The sequence below is a fragment of the Peromyscus leucopus genome, chromosome 19, assembly GCF_004664715.2.
Source record: "Peromyscus leucopus breed LL Stock chromosome 19, UCI_PerLeu_2.1, whole genome shotgun sequence".
NCBI classification, from domain to species: Eukaryota; Metazoa; Chordata; class Mammalia; order Rodentia; family Cricetidae; genus Peromyscus; species Peromyscus leucopus.
The window spans coordinates 38,530,144-38,552,594 of record NC_051079.1 but is presented as its reverse complement, the minus strand read 5'-3'; the positions used below and the strand labels follow the sequence as shown (position 1 = coordinate 38,552,594).

General features: G+C 38.3%; 1 protein-coding gene across 1 annotated transcript in view; it reads right to left on the bottom strand.

Annotated features, from left to right (window-relative positions):
• Positions 1-17,301, bottom strand: part of Prr16 (proline rich 16) — a 178,375-nt gene extending 161,074 nt beyond the window's left edge. The window contains exon 1 of the mRNA XM_028871815.2: positions 16,895-17,301. Coding sequence (XP_028727648.1) covers positions 16,895-17,053 — 159 coding nt within the window. The 5' untranslated portion in view covers positions 17,054-17,301. The remainder of the gene's footprint in view (positions 1-16,894) is intronic.
• Between the last annotated feature and the right edge of the window lie 5,150 nt (positions 17,302-22,451).

Below are 22,451 nucleotides of genomic sequence, written 5' to 3'. Positions count from 1 at the left end.
CAATGTGGCAAGCTGTCTGGGGCTCTTGCAGCTGTGACTTCCCTGTTTCGAGTGACTATAACCTGGACTGTGAAGCAAAGCAAAACAATACACACACCTCCCACGTACCCTTAAGTTGCTTTTGTCGGTTTATTTTATTTTATCACAGCAACAAAAAAAGAAACTAAGGTAGCATTTAACCAGTGTGAGTGTCTCCATTTTTCTATGAAATGTGTGCTGTATTTTAAAAAGGGCACAGCGGAGGCCTTGGCAGGTTTGGAGCCGAGGGGCATGGCTGAAAGTCACTCACACCATGCAATAGTGCTCACATGAAAAGCTTTATTATTAAAGGGGGAAGGGAGAAGGGAAGAGAGAGAAAAACAGAGAGAGAGAAAGAAAGAGGAGGTGCACAGGCTCTCCTGGCAAGAGAGAGAGAGGAAGAGAGAGAGAAGGGGGAGAGGTTTTCTTAAAGAGGACTTTAGTAAGATGGCATTGTCAGGATGCTGGGCAGGTCCCCAAGGGGCGTGTCTGAATGCTAACAATGTGTATATGTCAAACTTTGTGTATATATATGAAAATATGGTAGTCTTAGTAACAACAACCCAATAAAAGGACCAGGAGCCATTTTTTTTTAATCAGAATTATAGATTAGGTAGATAGTAAGTCAGATTGGACATTTCTTGGTTCACTTGAGGAATGGAAATCAATTTGACTGTAATCATTGAGCTGTTTTTTAAATTAATTTTGTATATTTTGTAACTGATACTATTCTAGAAATTTTAAATAAACTTCACTCAGTTTTATAAGTGCTAAAATCAACTTTTTTTATCATTAACTAAATTCTCTCTGTATGACACTGTAAAGAGAGCATGTTATAGGAAGCTTGTCTTAAATTCACAGAAACAACTTATTTTAAAATTATTTTACCTGTGTGGATGTATGACATTCTGCCTATACTGGTAACTATAATATGCTTTCTGTAATTTACAGTAACTTTTAATGTAACTCATCTTTATTTTCTCTTTACTTTTCCAATCAGAGGCTCTTGCAGGGTCTTCTAGAAGTTACAATACCCTGTGTGTGCTAGACCCCTTTGCTGCTCATCAAGGAAGCAGTTATCTGCAGTGGTATATGTGTTAATTTTCTCATTGCGATGACAAATCTCTAACAGAAACAACTTCAGGAAACAGGATTCCTTTTAGCTACCATTTCACCCAGTTCTGGCTTGTTCCATAGCTTGGAGCAGAAACTCTTCTCAGCCAGAGATGGTGGTAAAGGCTGTTCTCCCAGTTTGCCAGACAGGAAGCAAAGAAAGCTGCAGGGGGAGGGGGAGAGATAATATACCCCAGAGAATCTGTCTGCACTGGCCTACTTCCTCTAGCGAGGTTCAGTCTCCCAGAGTATCCAAAACCATCCAAAGTATGCACACCACTGGAAGCTGATATACAATAATAATAGTACACTTTAAAATGTAGGTTAGGTCAGTATAATTAATCTGAAAATAAACATCAAAGAAAACTACATCAGTCAAAGTACTGTGGTGTATTTTATCATTATAAGAGTATTTTGGATTAATGGTGACATGATGGTTACTAGACGACGTGTTTTAAAGGACAGCTTTTGGATCTACAAACTTTTTACATCTGTTGTTGCTACAAGATGACATAAAATATCACTACAAAGGAAATCAAGAATTCTGGCTAAGAAATAATGAATTGACTCATTTTTTTCTTTATTTTTATTTTTTTTATTTTTTTAGTTTTTCGAGACAGGGTTTCTCTGCATAGCTTTGCGCCTTTCCTGGAGCTCACTTGGTAGCCAGGCTGGCCTCGAACCCACAGAGATCTGCCTGGCTCTGCCTCCTGAGTGCTGGGATTAAAGGCGTGTGCCACCACCGCCCTGCTCATTTTTTTTCTTAACGTTTAAGAAAAGTATCCCCATATATTAATCTAGTAGATAATGGACTTCTTTCAGTTTCACTATTATAGTAATAATGTCATAACATTACATACAAAGCAAGCTTATTAATATAGTCTCCATTCAGGGGATAAAACTCAGTGGCAGAGTGCTGGCCTAATTCCTGAGTTCTAGCCTAAACATTGCACAAACTAGCAGTGGGATATGGCAGCAAACGTCTGTAATTCTAGCATTTGGCAGATTAGAATTACAAGATTTAAATTGAGTTCAAGGAAACCCTGGGTTGACTCAATCTCTCTCTCTCTCTCTCTCTCTCTCTCTCTCTCTCTCTCTCTCTCTCTCTCTCTCTCTCTCTCTCTCTCTCTCTCCAGCCATTCAATGGTAATGCTTGGTCTGTTTTTCTTTTCTCTCTGCAACTCTGATCAGATGCCAGCACTTTTACATTAAATCTTTTTCTTCTCCAGTCTTTAGGGAAAAATAAGACACATTATCATAATCCAATAAGAACATTAGCAGAGCTAGAAACATTTCAGATCTCTGAAAGCTAGATTGAACACTATTGAAGCTAATGCTATTAAGTAATACTAAATTGTTTATGCACAACTTAGGACTTCCTTCTTGGTATCTTGGCAAAAGAAACATGTTATGAATGAAGATTTACTTGGGCAGTTTCTTGAAAACCTTCTACCTCTCCAGGAACATGCTAGGATGTCAGCTTTCAGTGAGCTACATGGCTCAGGTAAGCTAAGAGGCAGTTGGTAATATAATTTATTGACTTGTGAGTATTAGTAACTTCAGGAAGCAGATGGTAAGCTCTCAAGCATTTGTGACTCATGAAACAATCAAAAAATGCACACACTGCATTGCATTATTCTCAGTATTAAAAATTTGTTCCTGCAAGGGTACACAGTGTAACCCGTTATGAACAAGGATTAAGCACCCAAAATAAATTTGGAAGACTGTTAAAGAGTGCATGTTGAGTTCTGAGTTCTATTTTAAAATGTATCAATCTTTATAATATACTGAACAGTGAACAGAAATTTGAAGCAGTAGCTCTGAACATAATTTTATTCTATTTTCTCCCTTTGGTTTCTTATTATGACAAATGTCCACATATGTAATGTCATTTGATCCTATTCACCTCTTTTCACTTTCTTCACCCCCTTCAATTGCAGCTGGTCCTCATCCTTTCCCTAAAGACCCTCCCTTCAGGCCCAGCGGTGGTGGCACAAGCCTTTAATCCCAGCACTCGGGAGGCAGAGCCAGGTCTACAGAGCGAGATCCAGGAAAGGCGCAAAGCTACACAGAGAAACCGTGTCTCTCTGGTTTTCGTTAATGAACCAAATGATTTTCCTTAGGTTTGCTTACAGGCGTACAAAGAGGATTTCTCTACAGGATCATGGATACTTTCGCAGTAACTATGCTACTGAAAAAGAAAAAATGTCCCTCTTTCCCTCAGCAACCATGAAGTGCCTACAAATCTTCAGGGAAGGACGAGATCTCATGAGCTCTTTCCTGCTTCATGGCAGACCCAGACTTGGGGACCTTATGTGGGTAATCATGGATGCTGTGATCTTAAAAAACAAAAGCCATGTCATGCCCAGAAGTCAGAAGGAGAGGAGAAGTGTTGAATGCTCTCTTCATATATGTTTTAACTTCATCTAATAATGAGAAATTAAAATATGATAGCAATCATTAAAATTGCTTAAAAACTATAGAATATTAAACAAATATCTGTAATATTTCCAGTTAATATAGAGAACATATTTAAATACTAGGCCCAAATTTTTAAAAATCAGCAAATAGCAGCTAAGTTTCATGATTGAAAATAATCTCTTTGACATGTTTTATAATTATTAATGGTTTATATTGAATAACCATCCATTTTTCCTTTTAACATTCTTCTCCTAGAGATTTTCTAGTTGTTTCTTAAGGGAATTTGAAAGGAATGTATTTAAATGGCATTTCAATAATATTATAGCAAAACTACATCATTAATGTTTTCATATCCATATTCAATTCAATCATAGCAAATAGTAAAAAGATAACTGATCATTGGGCCTTGCTTAAATCATTTTTTAACACTCCATTTGAGAATCAAGCATGAGCAACTTAGTGAGACCTTTCAAGTTGCAAAATTAAAACCTTGACTGTAGGTATACTAATGGAGGGAAAATGTAAAGTCAGAAACCCAGGCATGTTCCCTGACAGAAGTGCACAGATTGTAAGCATGGGCATGGGAAAGCCAGACCTGTTGGCAAGCAGCCTTAGGGAAGGGGAGACGGTGAGTTCTGAGAGGTTAGGATCGGGGCAACATTACCTAAGAAAACAAAACACTATTAAGAAGAAAACACTATTTCCACATAACCATTTGTACTATGATGACAATAGACTAATTGTAAGTGTCCATATTTTTGAACACTAGAGGGAGTGTAGAAGAGAAAGAAATGGGAAGCTGAACCTAGGTCTGCTGTACTCCCTTGGTATCTTATGCGTTAGGTCTCACTAAGTTGTTTATGCTTGATTCTCAAACGGAGTGCTAAAACTCATTTAAACAAAATCCAACGTCTTTTTTTAAATGTTTTTTTTTTCCAGTCAGTTTAAAATTTGACAAAGTTAATGAAAAGAAGATGAACAATATTCAAAGAAGGGAAACAAACGTAAATGTTATTTTATTCAAAAAGTAAATATACTCTCTCTCCATTTCAATTTACATATTCTACTAGGAAAAAATAGAGTTATAATTGATTGGAGATAACTTGCTAAATGTTTTAAATTTTTAAAGTGACTTCTCTGTATTACAAAGAAAATGAGCCTTCTCAAATCATACCTAGAATTTTTTCTTCTGACAGAGAAACCAACGTATTCCAAACCAAATTTATGGTTTATACAGAAAGAATGTGTTGAGAATTTCAAAATGGGAGGAACAGCTTAAGAACCAAAGGGGAAAGGATGAGAGGGGTGACGATTTGATAAGGTTTTGTTTGCTTTGACTTGTTTAACTTAGAATTCTGGCATGTAATCATTGTTCAGCATGATAGCATTACCAAAAAACCTTTGAGCATTTCAAAGGATAAAATGTTGCTCAATTGTGAAATCAAAGAAGGGAAAACAAGATCTCATTCAACTAACTTACATGTAATAGATAAGAAAAACAAAGAATCCTTACAAAATGTATTTATTATATATGATAGACAATATTATATTTTATATATAAGTATATATAATATTGTATATAATATAATATACATATTATATTATATGTGTATTATATATGTTCATTCTCAGAAAGTGTAGCATAGTAGTGGAAAGTAAATGGTGATGGTTTTGAACCTTAAGAGGACAGGTTTAGGAGGATAAATTTAGAGTTAGAAATAAATTCAAGTATTTGTTGATATTTGTACATGACTTTTTGAGATAATAATGTAATTACAACATTTTCCCCTTTCCTTTCCTTCCTCCAAACCTCTCACATATCCCTCAGGTTGAGAACCACTGGTATACACAAGACTGCACACACACACACACACACACACACACACACACACACACACACACAGTAAAACAACAGAATGGTTCTCAAAGAGAACAGTTGAAGACAGCTTGTATGTGCCTATCACATTCACTCGAGAAATAGCAAGATTACTGCTGTTGAAGCAAAGAGAACCAATAAGAAATTAGTAAGAAAGGAGGTTAGATAAGTTATAGGGGACAAAAATGGTTAGGGAAAGGAGAGCAGGGGCATTGTTAGTATTGTACTAACCCAAGTGAGACAGTATGTTGGTAGGTGCAGGCTGCAGGAAGTGGAGAAGTTAAGACCTGGACAAACTTTGAACACAGATTCAATCATGCTTTCACGTGGCTTGGAGATAATTGATAATGGTCCCCAAATCCAGTTGAAAGACAACTCCAACTGGCATGAGAAAGGTGACAGGGGCTAATGTCTAGGAGGAGGAAGAATATCAGCAGACTAGGCAGGTAAAATCTAGAAGAAAGAAAGAAAGAAAGAAAAAAAGAAAGAAAGAAAGAAAGAAAGAAAGAAAGAAAGAAAGAAAGAAAGAAAGAAAGAAAGAAAGAAAGAGGGAGGGAGGGAGGGAGGGAGGGAGGGAGGGAGGGAGGGAGGGAGGGAGGAAGGAAGGAAAGAAGGAAGGAAGGAAGAAAGAAAGGACTAGTTAGACAAATTTAAGAGTTGGAGAATGTATCAATGGAATTTATTCACAGAGTAAATAAAAATGCCAAAGAAAAAATGCAAATTACAAACAAAATATATTAATTTAAGTTCAGACATCTCTAAGGAAGAGTAAGTGTAGATACCAGAAAGGGGGGAAATTAGTAGCTTGAAAAAATACAGCACTCTTCAAACACACGGAAAAAATATTAACAAAGACTTCAAGTGCTACTAATATGTAAAATAGCCCTTAATAGATTACAGAATGCTAGCACTGAAAATTGAACTTTAGATTAAATAATTGGGCCATTGTCAACCTAGGAGAGATGTCTTTGCTAGAGTGATGCAAAGAGACCTGGTTGGAATGGGTTTAAGAAAAAGTAAGAAGAAAAAGCTGTTAACATGCACAGCCCCCTGGTTCAAGTTTATTGTAAAGGAAAGCTAAGAAATGGCATGGCAGTATTCATGAACTATATAAAAAAGAGCTTTATTATATTTTATTTCAATTTTATTTTGAGAGAAATCCTCTAGCAGTCTGTTAAAAAACAGTGTGATGGTATAAGAGAAACAAGGGAAGATTAGTAATTTCATTGAGTAAACTAACAAGAACAGTCTAACACTCAAGTGAATGATTGGCTTTTAGTCCTTAATATCTTTACTAGATATTCTTTAATATTGGCTCCTCAAGTTCCCCGTCAAATAAGAGTGAGACTTTGGATGTGCATTAAACCAGGAATGGTGGTGACCCATGCCCATTATATCCCAGCCTTTAGGAAGCAGAGACAAGAACATAGAGTTCAAGGATGTGTTTGATCTGCTTAGTAAGTGTCCCACCTCCACCCCTCCAAAAAAAGCCATTGTATTAAAAATGAGAAAATGCATGCTAGGCAGTGGTGGTACAAGCCTTTAAACTCAGCACTGGGAAGGCAGAGGCAGGTAGATCTCTTTGAGTTGGAGGCCAGCCTGGTCTACAGAGTGAGTTTGAGGAAGGGTTCCAAAGCTACACAGGAGAGAGAGAGAGAGAGAGAGAGAGAGAGAGAGAGAGAGAGAGAGAGAGAGAGAGAGAGAGAGAGAGAATGAATGCTTGCTCAGTTCTTTGGTAGATTTTATCTGCTCACGCTGGTACCAAATGGGATTATTTTTGTTCATGGTCAGTTTATGCAGTTCTAGTAGTGACTGACACATGGTTTCCCCCGACATGTACCACTTCTTTGTATGCCATCCTATCTTTTATCCAGCACACTCTGCATTCTATGTATCTTGAGGAATTATCATGATTAGAAAATCCATTTTTTCAGTAATTTGCTTAAAATTGTTTACATGTCTTATACAATAGAACTAAAAATGTAAGTACAATGTACCTAAAGAAAGCCCATGCCAATCTGTGTAAACATAAATAATAACTAATTATTTATAATGTGATTAATGATAATTGATTATTGTAATGCAATCATTCCTTGACAACAGAAATTCTAATTGGGAGAATTGTTTCATAAAAGTAAGTTCCAGTGTTAGTAACTGGTAGAAATTTTACCATAATCTAATATAATTCACTACTATAAGATATCACATGAACATTTGTGTTTACGAGTTTCAAAAGTTTACCCTCACATCAGAAACCACAACATAATGCAAGAGTTACTGCAGATATTATTTAGAGAAGTTTTAAATGCATTAACACAGAAACCAATAAAAAGACTAAGATGGATTTGTCTCGTGTTTTGTGGTCACTGTATAATTTAGCATGGCCTTTGAACTTTCTTTACTGTTTTTTTTTTTTATTTGATTTAATATTACATATCAGCCATGGATTCCCTTGTCCTCCCTCCTCCCGCCCTCCCCCCAGCCCACCCCCATTCCCATCTCCTCCAGGGCAAGGACTCCTCTGGGGATTCAGCTCAACCTGGTAGATTCAGTCCAGGCAGGTCCAGTCCCCTCCTCCCAGGCTGAGCAAAGTGTCCCTGCATAGGCCCCTGTTTTAACTTTAAAGAACTGAAGCTCTTCTTCCCAGAAGTAACATTCTCTAAGAGTACGTCCTTGAGTTTACTCATGCATGTATCTTTCAGGGCCTTCAGAACAAAACCTTACACATGTCAGAGATTCAATATATGTTTTATAATTCACAGATACACATTGCAGAGAAAACTAATAACAACAAAGATAGATGCTTCCCTGGGGAAAGTTTTAAGAAAAGGTTATGCTTAAAAATGAGGTCTAAAAATATTTTATCTTGTTGTAAAATGCTCTGCTGTGTTATACTTTGTAAGAAAAAAAATGAGCCAGACATCAATCAAGTGTGAATTTGACAATTTTGGAGAGCAGTGGCTTCACACACATACACACACAAAATCTTCTAAAATTAGTGAATTTCTGACACACTACTAATGTGCTCCCTGGAATAAAGCCATCCGTCCTAGTCTGCATTCTAATTGCTCTGATAAAACACAGGCCAAAAACAACTCGGGGAGGAAAGGGTTTATTTCATCTTACAACTCATGGGTCACAAACTGTCACTGGAGGAAGGTAGGGCAGGAATTGAAAGCGGGAACTCAGAGCAGGAACTGAAGCAGAGGCCATGAAGGAAAGCTGTTTACTGGCTTGCTTCCAGGTTCACATTCCACTACTTATTTATACAACCCAGGACCACCTTCCCAGGGGTGGCACCATCCACAGTGAGCTAGAACTTCCTCCATCATTCGGAAATCAAGAAAATGCCCACAGACACAGACAGAGACCGGTGTGACAGAGGTGACTTCTCAGCTCAGATTCCCTTTACCCATCTGTCTCTAGTTTGTGTCAAGTTAACAAAAGCTAACCATCACACCATCTGACTTCAGCCATTTTGTATGTTGATTTTTTTCCCATTTCCATAGATACAGACTTTTAGTATTGAAAACTTGAGAGACAGAGCTCAAATTACAGACTGGAAATGTGTGAGTACAGTCAGTGACTGTTTTGTCCCTTTATTTGAGTTCTCCTCACTCACCAAAAGTTCTCAGAATGTGTGCACACACTTACAATAGCGTGAGTTTTGCTCCAGGAAAAATATCCCCGATTTTAAACATTTGTTCATAGTATTATATGTAGCAAAGATTAAGAATCACTAACATTTAAGATAATTGACTTGGTCAGTGTTTGAACCTGGCATTTTTCTGCTATATACAATGTGATTTTAAATCTTGTGATAAGATAAAATGTTGGGGAAAAGGATGCTTACACACCAGCATATCTGTTAACCTTTGTTATTTTGTTAAAGAAAAAGTAATAATAACCTGTTAGGAATCATCAAATTTGCTTGTTCCTAATAAGCATATGTTATCCATAATGGATAATCTACTTATGCTGTGTAAAACACCATAATAACAGAACTTGAGTCATTTCAATTATTCTACACATAAGAAAGTACTCAGACAGTACCTGAGTAACATTTGCACAGTTCAGGAGGAGTGGCAAGGATCATAAGTAAATGTTCTGTGCTTCCATTATTCCTATTTCTTAGCTGAAAGTGGAATCTGGGAGTTTAATTACTTTGAGATCTCCTAACTTTCCATCTTCAGACAATAAATAAATAAATACACAGACTAACTCATGCAATATATGGCAACATTTGTTGTAAGTTGACAGGCCATCTTGTGAGTGTTTTCTGATTTGGGCATTAATTAGACATGGCTTTATTGTTTTCATTTCAGTAAATATTAGTTTCTGGCTCTTGTTTAGAGATGACATCGCTGACTTGAGCCTTCTAGATTATACAGGAAATCTTCATTTAGAGCAGTTTTTCCTAATGACCTTTCAATATGATGAAAACAGTTTGCTCATGTCATACCAGAAAGGAAACACACTTAAGGCTACTTCTTATACGTTTCTTATGTCATGGAAAGGAAATGGCTCATGACTAAGAACATAAAAATACACAAGGCAGCATCAATCAGTTTAATGCTTTTTTACCTGGCTAAGAATTCAACAAATTCTCTAACTTATCAATTAGTGCAAAAAGCAAAATTATTGTCAAATCTCAATCATCATGATAGGCCCTTTCTTTGAATGCAATATGATAACAAAAGATGATAACTTCCTGAATTATTTTTTCTTCATTGGAAAGACCTGTATAGGACCGGGGCTGTAGCAAAGTGGTATAGTGCATAACTAGCAAGTGTAAGTCCTGGGTTCAAAACCCAGCACTGAAAAATAATGTGTGTGTTTGTGTGTTTGTGTGTTTGCGTGTGTGTATAGTGAATCTTATACAGCTTTTCAATGTTATTGCTTAGAAAATATAAGGAAAAGCCAATAAAAGCTCTTCTATTGTCTTATATTGTATACAAATTATGCTTATATATGTATAATTATATGTATAATTCATACATAACATGAGACATTAGAATCACTCTTACTGACTTTTCATCTTACTTTCAAAGCCATGATATTGAAAAGCTGCATAACATTCATGATTTACTGAAGCACCTATTTATTTGAAAAATGAAAACTGAAGAATCTAATTTCTTCACTATTAATGGTTGCTTCAATCCTGGTACCAAAATGTAAATGCATTTCACACTCTTTGAAAAAAAAAGAAAAGGAGTGTTACCAAAAAGATATTAATCCACACAGCAAGAGTTAGAGTTTAAGTACTTTATTAGTATCACTATGAATCTGAAAAAGCATCTGTATATATTCTGCTGCTGGCAATAAAACAAAATGAAAAATAAAACAAAAAAAGAAGCATCTCTGGATGGTAGTTTAATATGAACTGAAGACTTCAAAACTTGCACTTTCAACTAAAAAAAATAAATACAAAGTCAAAATATTCTAAATGAAACCATAGTCCAGAACAGTGAAATGTCTAGTCCCCAACACAAACATGATTTTTAAGCCTCGTGTTTGCACAAATGGCTTTGAGCAAGGAACTTGACCCATATCACCTTAGTTTCCTTATCTGTAAAATGAGAAATGACGGTTATGAGGACTAGATGGGTTAAAATTTTAAAGAGTATTTAGAGGACAACCTGGTGCAATAGAACACTCTTCTTTAGCCTTGTTTGTTGCCAAACTTGCAGCTTCTAATGATACTTAATAGCCACAAAACATTAGAGATAAGTTGTATATGTGGCATTATCAGAATTATCACTTATCCTACAGCTACCATATAATAGTTATACTCTAGTGTTATTAAAGAAAACAGACAATAGCATTGCATATAATTCATATTTCTCTTACTTCAGCCTCATCAAAATATACACAGCAAAAGACTAAAGATAAATATAACAAAATGTCCAGCATTATCTATTTCTATTAATATTATTTTTTATTTTCTCATTTAAAGCATCTTTCCAGATGATTTATCAGATCACATAAATTTCTGCAATCAGAAAAAAAAAGTGTTCTTTAAAATGTAGTATCATTATTGTGCATTAGTTTTACATTGGCAGCTTGATATCAGTTACCAGGCTTTCTGTCAGAATATAATCATCAGTCTGTTGTGATTTTTATCAATTCTCAAAAGTTGCCAGTAAGTAGCTCCATAAGCAGATCATGTCATCTGTTTTGTTTGGGAAAATATGCTTCGCTCTGATTCATATTCCTTTCTCTTTTCCTAACACCTAGACACAAAAATCTGAAATCCTCAGAGCAGCAAGGTGGAAGAACACCATCCAGGTAACAATGAAATCTATTACACTGATTTCATTATCTGTCATGTCACTACTGCCTGAAGCACGTTACTACTTTAAGGCTGCTTGAGTTTCTTACCAGCTAATTCTTCGTGTTAAATGATTCAATTCATTAAAAGAGAGAGATGAGGGGTAGGGGTGGATATTAGTTATCTTATGCTCACAGAAGCATCCTTTCAGTAGTCTTCTAAGGCACCATATTTAAGAAGAGAAAAGGTAATTAATGCATGTTAATGTTTAGTGAATACATCTCAGTTTGGGTAAGGTAGGCTATAGAGTAGTAAAGATAGAGTGATGCACTGTTGACTTACATTCATTCATAATTTTAGAACTTAGAAAATATTACAGAGATCATTCTCTATAATTTGTTCTAAGAATGCATTTTATATGCATAGATTCATTAACTAAAAATACTGTAGGATTTCTCAGAGCAATCAACTACAGAATTTCAAGTGAATAAGTCAGTAGGATAGATCATTAAGGGGGGTCCAGAGATGGCTCTGTTAAAAAGTTAAAAAGCTTCAATTCCCAGCACCCACGTTAGCTCACAACCATCTTTAACTCCAGGTCCAGGGGATGTTATGCCCTCTGCTGGCCTCCATAGTGCACACATGTACGTACAGGCAAAACACTCATAGACTTAAATTAATAACAATAATTTTTAAAACAGAAAGCATTACAAGGCAAGAATACCTAACAAGTAATTGTTAATTCTGTTTTTAATCAATGTCGACTTTCCAAGTTTTCTAAGGTTAACTTAAGTTGTTCCTCTCTTTTGTCTATGAAATTATAGGAAAACTCATGGGTACTTCCCATTCACAGATTCACCTGCCTACCTGTGGAATCCAGCCATGAGGTGATTCTAGTTCACTAACAGAATGGTTCTTATTTTGCCTCCATGACACGTACTCACAAGTGCCCCTCTTACTTGTTATAAACCTAAGTTTTATATATTGCATGTTAAAGTTTGTTCCATTCATAAAATAGTACTGTGACAAGATTTAAAGCACTGAGATGCTATAAGGAAAGTTCAAGGCTATAAATAGTCTGAACAAAAAGATAACTCAGCTAAAGCAGTTAAGGCTCTTTATTGGAGATTCCAGCAAACAAACATTTAATGTAAAGTATTTCACAAGTCCCATCTTTAGAAAGGAACACTCAGATTATTACCAGCATTTTGAATTATTTAAAATATATTTTAAAAAGTGGATTTGTTTCCACATTTCTTAGTAAAAAATTGAACACTAACATCTGCTATACCAGTTGTGCTTAATTTTATTCCTTAATCTTAAAGTTTCACAAACACTTTCTTCAATTTATAGAAAACACAACATGGATTAATCACATATTCCAATGATAAATTTTGTTAATGTCTTTTCTTTTTTAACTCTTCAAATCTTATCCATATTGCAAAGGAAGATTCATACTTTGAGTTTATATTTCTATAAAACTTTTATTCTTCATGGAGCTCTCACATATGTACTTACAACACATGAATATGTGATCTCTTGTGAACCAATCCATTTATGTCCACCATGAAAACCTGGATAACTATAAGTTTCTTAAAGTTTTTATCTTGTTCTCTTCTTAAATTTCATGTTCTTTGCTAACAGAATACCATACTACTGAGTACATAACCAGTACAGATTTATAAATGAACATGTACTAATTAGTACTCTTAGCTTCAATTTCTACTTTACAGCAATAGTCAGAGCAGCCAGTAAAAGCATTAATGACTTTTTAAGAGTACTGATGTTTAATAACATAACACATCATAAGTAAAATTTTGAGCATTAACAAAAGTTATTCATTTTAGCAACAATCAAAATTCTATTGTAACATGGTAGGTGCTGAATGAACACATATAGAGAGCTATATTTTAGGTTTGTTTTTTATTATAGCACAGAAAGATAAATGATTCATAATATTTCTGTTGTTTTGAGGTTTTATTCAATTTTGAGAATGAATAAAACAGTCTCTGGGTTTTCTAGAAATCCTGTCTCTTTATAACACTCAATGCAATTATAACTGATTAAATTATTATAACTAAACAACAAATCAGAAAAAGATATAACAAGTACTCCTCTTAGTGAACACACTGGAGTTTTCTTACTAATTATTAAGTGTTTCAAACAGCTAGTATGGTGATCAAATCTACCCTGTCTATCAGAATTCAAAAAGCTACTATTAAAATAATCAATCGTGAATCTGTAAGAGAGAAAAGGAGGGGTCAAATGGGATTGGAGGGAAGAAAAGGAATGGGGAAAATGATGTAATTATACTTTAATTTCAAAAATATTAAAGTAATCAAACAAAATTCAGTGTTATTGCTGAGGTTTGTACAAAGATAAAAGGCAGAATGTTTCAACCTTAAGTTGTAATGAAAATGAAATTGACAGTGATTCAGTCAAAATTATGTTATTACTTTAGTTTCCATTCCAAGTTAATAAAAGTTCACTGTAAATTCATGTCAAAATATAATATGGTTTAAAAGCATAGTGTTATGCATAAAGGAATTTGAATTTTGAATATAATAATTTATATTATGTATAGCAATAGTATAATACTATAATAATTTATGTGTACTATATAATAATGTATATATGTATAAATAAGCTTTGCAGAGTTTACCAAAGTTTTCAGTGATGTGCTTCTTTAAAGCTTCATGAAAGACATACTTAGTCATGTATGCTGCATTATCCAGACAGATCAAAGCTGAACAACCGCAAGATGTCATAGGTTAAACATGCCCTATAAATATTTGGTGCTGGAAATACTCCCATTCTTCTTCTATAAATAGCCACTTTTGATATTTAGCTTTAGCATATACACTCCCACACTCAAGCCTAGGATGATGACTGTCCACAGCAAAGTTAGCTGGTAATCAATCACATCATGTATCACTCACATATTTTAGCTTTGTGCTGATATATTTACCCAACTAGGCCTTGCTTAGTGAATGAAACCTTGCAAGGCATCAAATGAAGATGTTTTCTCAAGCTGTGTCAGGTCTGCATTTCTGTCCCTTTGTGAAGTACCGATTTTTGTCCTCTTAAATATGTATACTTTTTCAAATGAATACATGGGAAGACCAACATCTCTAATTCTAGCCACAGACCAGAGAGAGGTTAAACATTTTCCTGTATATTATCTTGGCCTTCAAATGTCTAAATAATAATAATAATAATAATAATAATAATAATAATAATAATAAATAATAATAATAATAATAATAATGCAAAGAACCAAGGTCATGAGTAGTAGCTTCTGGTTTACTCTGTCCAAAAGAGTGAGTGTCCTGACACATTACTATGACCCACAGAAGCAAAATGTTAGCTGGCCACCTTTCCTCATAGTCTCTCCCTGTAAACAAAACAAGCTATACCCTTCAGTGCTATTGGTTTTCTACATCCACTACCTTTTTTTTTTTTAAATGCAAAGCAGGGGTGTGCCACGAGGAGCTCTTCTAAATTATTCATTTTTAAAACCACCATAATGTTGCAAATGAAAACAATCTGCCAAACATGGCTAGTGAAAGGATAACAAAGAAACAAACATCTTTAGCCTTGGATTTCGGTGCACAACCTCTCCAGCTGCCAACTAGTTGTGAAACAAGCCTAGGAAAATCCCGCAAACACAAACAAGTTTCCTGACGTGTCAATGCCTACCACCACTATCAGGACCTTAGCAGTAATTGTGTTCCTTTTGCAGAGAAACCTACAGGAAAGAATTCATCATCGGCAAAACAAACTCTGGCCAGGAATGGATCCTCTCAACAGGCTGTGAATTTGGTTAGAAACTCGGGGTTTTGTTCATAGAGGTAATCCCTGGAAGACTCTTCACATTTGGGCTGGAAAAGACAGGAGGATAATTTCCAGAGGCCAATCATCCAAACAGCCCCCAATTTCCCCCTACTCGGCTTCGGAAACCGAATTAGACTTCTTAGACTTCGGATTTAGGCTATGATTGCCCCTCCCCTTATCTTTCCATGGAGACCACCACAACCACCACCTAAGAAGTTTGTCTTCTTGCAGCTCGAACTGCCAGACTCCCTCACCAAGAACTGCACCAGGAGCCCCACTCCATAGTGCGACAGCGCTGTGGGCATCGCCAATAGCTCCCCCAGCCACAAGAGGAAGCCAGGTTGACAAGGAGACCCACCTCCTGCCCACTGGCCCTCACTGGGGCCCTGGACTGCTTAGGCTGCCTGAGTTACGCAGCCTCAACCCGACAGACACCTCACCTCTTCCAATCCAGTTCACCTGGATAGGGAGGGGCGGAGTATAGAGGGGGGTAGAATACTGGCGGGGGAGGGGGAAAACAATCCCAGTTCAAAAAACCCAGGATGCAAGTGGCGAGACCACAAGGCACGCGCGACGCACACACACATACACTCTCCTCTGTAAGCCCTACTGCTCAGGTTCAATGCCAAGCGATGACAGAATGAAAGGACGGAAGTGAAGAATGGCGACACCCGGGGTGGCGCGAAGGCCCAGAGTTGCTGGAAACATTTGGGAAAAGGGGCAGGAGATGCTTCAGGAATTGCGAAAGTGAGAAAGTCCCAGACATAGCTCCTTCCCCAAAGCAGGATTCTCCTGTCAGCATCCAGGGTCGCCTTCTTTTTGGTGGGGCTTGGGAAGAGGAGAGGGGAGCCAGAGCTGAGCTTTCCCCCTCCCAGTGCCCTCCCTGGCCTGGCCCAGGGCCCAGAAGACACCCCCTTCAGCTCAGCTTCCAGAAGCTGCCAGGCCAGGAAGGGACTTGCCAAAAAGGACTCTAAGGGGAGCAGCCGGGCAGGCAAAGAGCATCATACAGGCTCCGGCCAGCCGGTGCTCACGTCTTCTCTGATGACACACCCCCAGTTAACCCCTTCCCCTGACACCACCCGCAGTCCCGTGTAGACAGTAGTTTGCCTCCATCCCTCCCACCATCCTACTGAGACCATCGATTAGAACACTAGTTGATTTCTGTCTGATTAAAAAAGAGAGAGATGGAAAGTGCCACAACTCTTCTCACGAGTAGCCAGAGCCAAGAAAGTCGGTCTGCAGGCATCCCTCTGTAGTTGCTAGGAGTTTGGAAATGCCACGGTCCCAAGCGAAGAGGGGGACCGGAACCCACCCGAAGGGCGCGGGTCGCCCCACTCCCTCCCCACCCCAGCCCCTCTCACCTCCTTAAGTTCTTTGGCCACGTCCTTCAGGTCGCCCAGGACTAATTCCAGATCCTCCACTATGATCTTGATCTGCTCCTTCACCTTGGTTTTGGAGGCTGCCGGAGGTCCCTCGGCTGCAGAGGACGAGGAGGGGTTCCCCTTGGACTTGGCTGACATTCTTCGGTGGGGGAACTAGCGAGTCAGGTCAGGACAGGCGAGCGAGCAGAGGCTGCTGCGCGCCCGGGTCCCTGGCGCTGCTCCGGCCGCTCCCACCCCAGTCCCCCCACATATCGGCCGCTCGGAGGGCAGCGGCGGGTGGCTGCGCGGTGCGCTCGGCCGGGCGGCCGCACTGTGGTGCTGCCATCAACTCCCCGAGACGAGGCGCTCGGCGCGGGGCTGCAGACGGGCGAGCAGCGCGCCTGCGCCTCCTCCCGCCGCCGCCTGCCGCCGCTCGCGCGCACACTCGCGGGTGGAGAGAGGGGCCGCGCGGCGCCGCTGGGGGATGTCAGCTGCACCGCCCCGGGGGGAACATCCCGCTAGGGTCTCTCCCAGACCTCCTTGGCGTCATGATGCCGGGGGACAAGTTCGCGAGCTGTCCCACCCCTCACATCCTCATTCCGAAACGTCCCTATCACTGCAGCCTGCAGCGAAGAGGCTGCCTGTCTTCTTCCAAGCCAGCCAAGGCTCCTTCAGCTTCGCCCTCCCGCAAAGACCTGGCTCGGTTCGTAAGGGACCACAGTGCAACCAGAAGCTGGAGTCCCAGGCTATAAAGTGACCCTACATGTTTATCCAGGAACAAGCTATAGCCAGACTTCCAATCACTCTCCTGATGACCTGCCAGTTGAAGAGACTTCTGCAACCGGGCAGGGGGTGGGGTGGGGTGGAGGTGGGGGGATAAATGGACACAAGTTAGGACTGCTCAACACCTGAAATTCTCAAAATCGACTCATGTGCTTGTAAGAGGTAGACTAACAATGCTGAGTCTACGGAGCCAATAGCAGATTTATCAATGCCCTCTCACCAGAATTCCCCCTGAGACTGTCTGAGTCATCTTGGCTGCATTTCTTATCTATGCAGAATCTTTTTTTTCCCCCTTCTATCTTCTTTCCGTGACCTAGGATATGTTTTTTGTTGAAGAACATTTCCAGGGAGAGTGTAATAAGAGTTTTCCTCCAACTTCTCTTCTATAAATGCCTTTGTCTTCTGGGTCTTGTGCTTTTTAAACAAATAGGAAACAACTTTAAGATTGTTTAGGCGAAGGTACCTGGAAAAGAGAATTAATAGGACGCCTCCAGCTCCCTCTCAGGAGGTGGCTGCCATCTCATTAGCTCCAGTCTTAATTTCCTTAGTAGCAAACTCATGGACTGTTAGCTACTGACCTGGCAGGCTGGCTCTAGTTTGCCTCTCCTAGTTCACACCCCCTCCAGGAACATTCCTTTTACAGGCTTCTCATCTTGGTCCTGCCTTAGCCTGGCTCCAGCTTTTGCTTCTCACACTTCAGGTATGCAGAACCAGAATGCGCCTCTAAGCATGAAGAAAACCTGATAGCTCCGCTCTTCCCACTTCCTGGGCTCCTCCTAATAACCAGTCTTCAGGTGAACAGTTCCTCTGCATAGCTGTCTGTGACCTGTGATGAGAGGAAAAAGAGAACACATAAAAGCATAGACATGACCAAATGGTATCAAACCAATGGGAAATCATTAAACAAAGAACACCAAAGAAAGGTGCGAAGCACTTAACAGTATCAGAAACAAAATGATGAAACAGGGAAAGAACTAGTTTGCAAACGAGATGGGAGAGCGTTTGGAGGTGTTACCTACCCTGGGGAGCTGCCTAGGGAGAGAATGTAGCTGAGTTCACCCACCCCCATCTTCTCTTTTCTCTTTGGATTCTTTAGGAAGCCCTAACAGTAAAACTAGTTGCATCTGTTTTACAAACACTACCCCTGGAAAGTCCAAGTCACCCAAGTTCTTCCAATTTCATATCTGAAGAAAATAGATGTTAGAGATGATAGAAACTAAAGTGAGAAAAAAAAGAGAAAGCAATGACCGACTAGACTTGAATTTTTGAGTCTTGGTAGTGACTCAGGAAGGCCAATAACTCAAAAGACAATGACCTTAGAGAAGGATAGTGGAGAATAGGAGAAGATGTGATTTTTCTATTCATGATGAAATGTTTCTCTCAAAAATACATGTAAATGTTAGGCCATGTGGGATCATTCCCTAGAGACTGAACGCAAACAGCCCCAATCTGCCTTAGTCACGTCCATTGCTATTGCTGAGTCAAGCTGCTGTAGCTCAGAATCAAATCACTGTCACTCAGGAGCACATCCTTGAATTCCTCATCACATCTTTCCTCAAATAATGACCCTGTCTATATCAAGATATAAAATCCAGCAACTGAAAACGAAAGGCCCGAACTGGCTTCCAGACCCGAGTTGAGAGAACTGGAAGGACTCCTGGGGGAGTGGTATCTACATTTACTTCAATCTCCCAGTCACTAAGGATTGCGAAAAGCCTGTCCAAAAATGGCTTTCCTGAAGGAAGTTTTATAAAAGGAATTGAAATATTATGGGGCACAGACAGAAGAAGAACATACAGCTATAATCAAATCCATTTGTTCTCCATTTGGATATACCCTTGTTGAAATATGTCATGCTTTAACTCATCTTAGGTTCCCTCAGACAGCAAGGGTGCATGATGTTTGAACCAAAAGCACAAGTGAAACCTCATAAGATTTCTGATTAATATTTCTATAAATGTGCTTACAAACTAGTGCTAACTGTACGTGAGAACATACCCCAGACCACATTATAAACCTAGAGAGGATAACAAATTTAAAACCAGATAGGAGTCTCTCTCAGTTGATGAAGTCGCTTTGTGCCCAGAATTATATATGTATGTATGTGTATATATATATAATTTCTCATTTTTTTATGATCTGTAGCAGAAAGAACAGGATAAATATGGGATATCACCTGGTGCTTGTTTCTAAGGTTACAAATCTATAACATGGGTTTGTCATTTTAACCCATTACAACTGATCTCTAGAGATTAGCCTTTAGGAGAAAATCCTGTACGAACTTCTTTTAACTCACAATAAGCACAAAATGGCAGCAAAATGCTTCCCCTACTTATTAACCTGTGAGCTTGTATTGATGCTATTAATTCACTACTCTACTATCCAATGATTCTAAAAAAAAAAATTCACAAAGATTACTATTTAAAATATTTGGTTTTTTTTTTGTTGTTGTTGTGGTTGTGAACCTAGCCTTTAAAGGCTGAGCCATCTCTCCAGCCCGCACACCTTTAATCCCAGCACTTGGGAGGCAGAGGCAGGTGGATCTCTGTGAGTTCTAGGCCAGCCTGGTCTACAGAGCGAGATCCAAGAAAGGCACAAAGCTACACAGAGAAACCCTGTCTTTTCTATTTTATGTTTACAGATGTTTTGTCTACATGTAAGTGGACCACATGTGTACAATGACCATAGAGGTCATAAAACAGTGTCCAATCCCTGGAACTGGATTTACTCATGGTTATGTGATACTAGAAACTGAACTCCTCCATAAAAACAGCAAGCTCACTAACCACTAAGAAAATTCTACAGACCTTAAAAATTACTCTAAATGGATAACCATTTCCTTGGCATGAGCTTATTTTGTTTGCAAGATCCCATGTATCCATGAAGAATATCTGAAGACATGAAGCATAAAAAAAAGTTTTATCTTCATCAAAATCCTTTTCATTGAGAGATGGGAGGAGGAAATTTTAGAGGAGGTGGAAGTTAAGAGAGAAAACAACATTGGTGATACATGTATGAATACATTGATATGAAATGCATTATTTATTTCGAAGCAGTGATTATCAAACTCTAACGTACATAACAATTTGCCATAGACACAGGTTTGTGAACTTAATTCCCATAGTGTCTGATTCAATCGTTCTGGAGGTAGGTCTGGGAATTTCATTTGAACATACTTGTAGGCCAGTACGTGGCCACACTTTGGAAACCTTTGTTGGAAATATTAAAATTTAAGCTACTTTTAACTGCACTGTCTTATAGATCAGCTATAATTATAATTTATCTACTTATATTATAGGTGAGAAAACTAAAACTTTAGGGGTAGGTTAAAGGGTATCTCTAATTTTCATATATATATATATAAAAAACCCCTGAAACTTATACTTCTTGGGTGTAGCCCTGGGTATCCCAGAACTCATATAGATATGGCTTCAAACTCACATAGATACACCTTCCTGTACCTCCCTAGTTCTGAGATTAAAGGTGTGTGCCAGCATACACAACTAATGCCCCCTTTTTATTTATCAATTGTTTTGGCACAGGGGCTAAGCATTACTGTGCTATATTAGTTTGAAAGCATTCCATGTATTATAGTCAGTAAACAGAACTATTGAAAAGTAGCTTCTGCATAAATGTTTGACAATGAAATGACAAAGTAAGGGTGTTTTTCTGTGTGTTTTAAAATTAATTCAACTCAACGAAATTTTTATTCTGGACAAGAATCCATTCTGAGAAGCAAACATTCACTACATTTGGTAAGAAATTGCTCCCATAGAAACAAATAGATAATTTCATATATGAGTCTAATACAAAGTGAAAATGTCTCCAACTATCTCTTCCTGCTCACTTTCTTAAGTGGTCAGTCAAGTCATTTTCTTGGATCTCTGTTAGAGTCTGTGTATTCTTGCCCCCACACCACTCCAGCTCATTAGTTGAAATCTTAGCCAACAAGGAGATAGTATTAGAAAATGGGGCCGTTGAGAGTGATCAGGTGATGAGGGAGTAATCTTCATGAATGGCATTAGAACATTTGTAAAGGTGCCCAAGAGCATTGCATCCCACACCGCACACAATAATTTAAAGCTACTTTTAGAAGACCCCATTTAAGAACACCCTCAATAGAGACCACATCCTCCAGAAACTTTATTTTGGATTTCCAGCCCTCATTATTGTGAAAACCAGAGTTTTTTGTTTAAAATACTATGTTTGGTTATAGCAAAATAGTCTATAATAATGCCTAGTGTTTGTTAGTGGGGCAACATTTTATAGGACAGAAACTGAATTTTGCTCAGCTAAAAAAATTAATGGTGAAGATCAAACTTTCTTCAGGCTGGAGATATATGGCTCAGTGGAAGAGGACTTACTTCATAGGCAAAAGGCCCTGGGTTCAATCCAGACACACGCACACTCCCAACTATTTCTTTATACCCACTTTTCTAACTGTGAATACACACACACACACACACACACACACACACACACACACACACATATGCTGAAAGAGAAGAATAGATAGGAGGGGAGGGGAGGGGAGGAGAGGAGAGAAAATTTTCTTTAGGTAGGATTAGAGACAAAAAGCTTAGGGCTACTAAGACTATTTCTCGCCACGTCATTCATTTGTATGACATGATTTTCCAGTAGATGGCAGTAAAATGAGTTTTTAACTTTTTTAAAGTCTGTATATACTAATTTTCTGATAGATGAAGTAACAGGTTTCTAAAAAGCAACACTGTTTTCAAATTTCACACAGAGAAAGATACCACATGCATTAGTG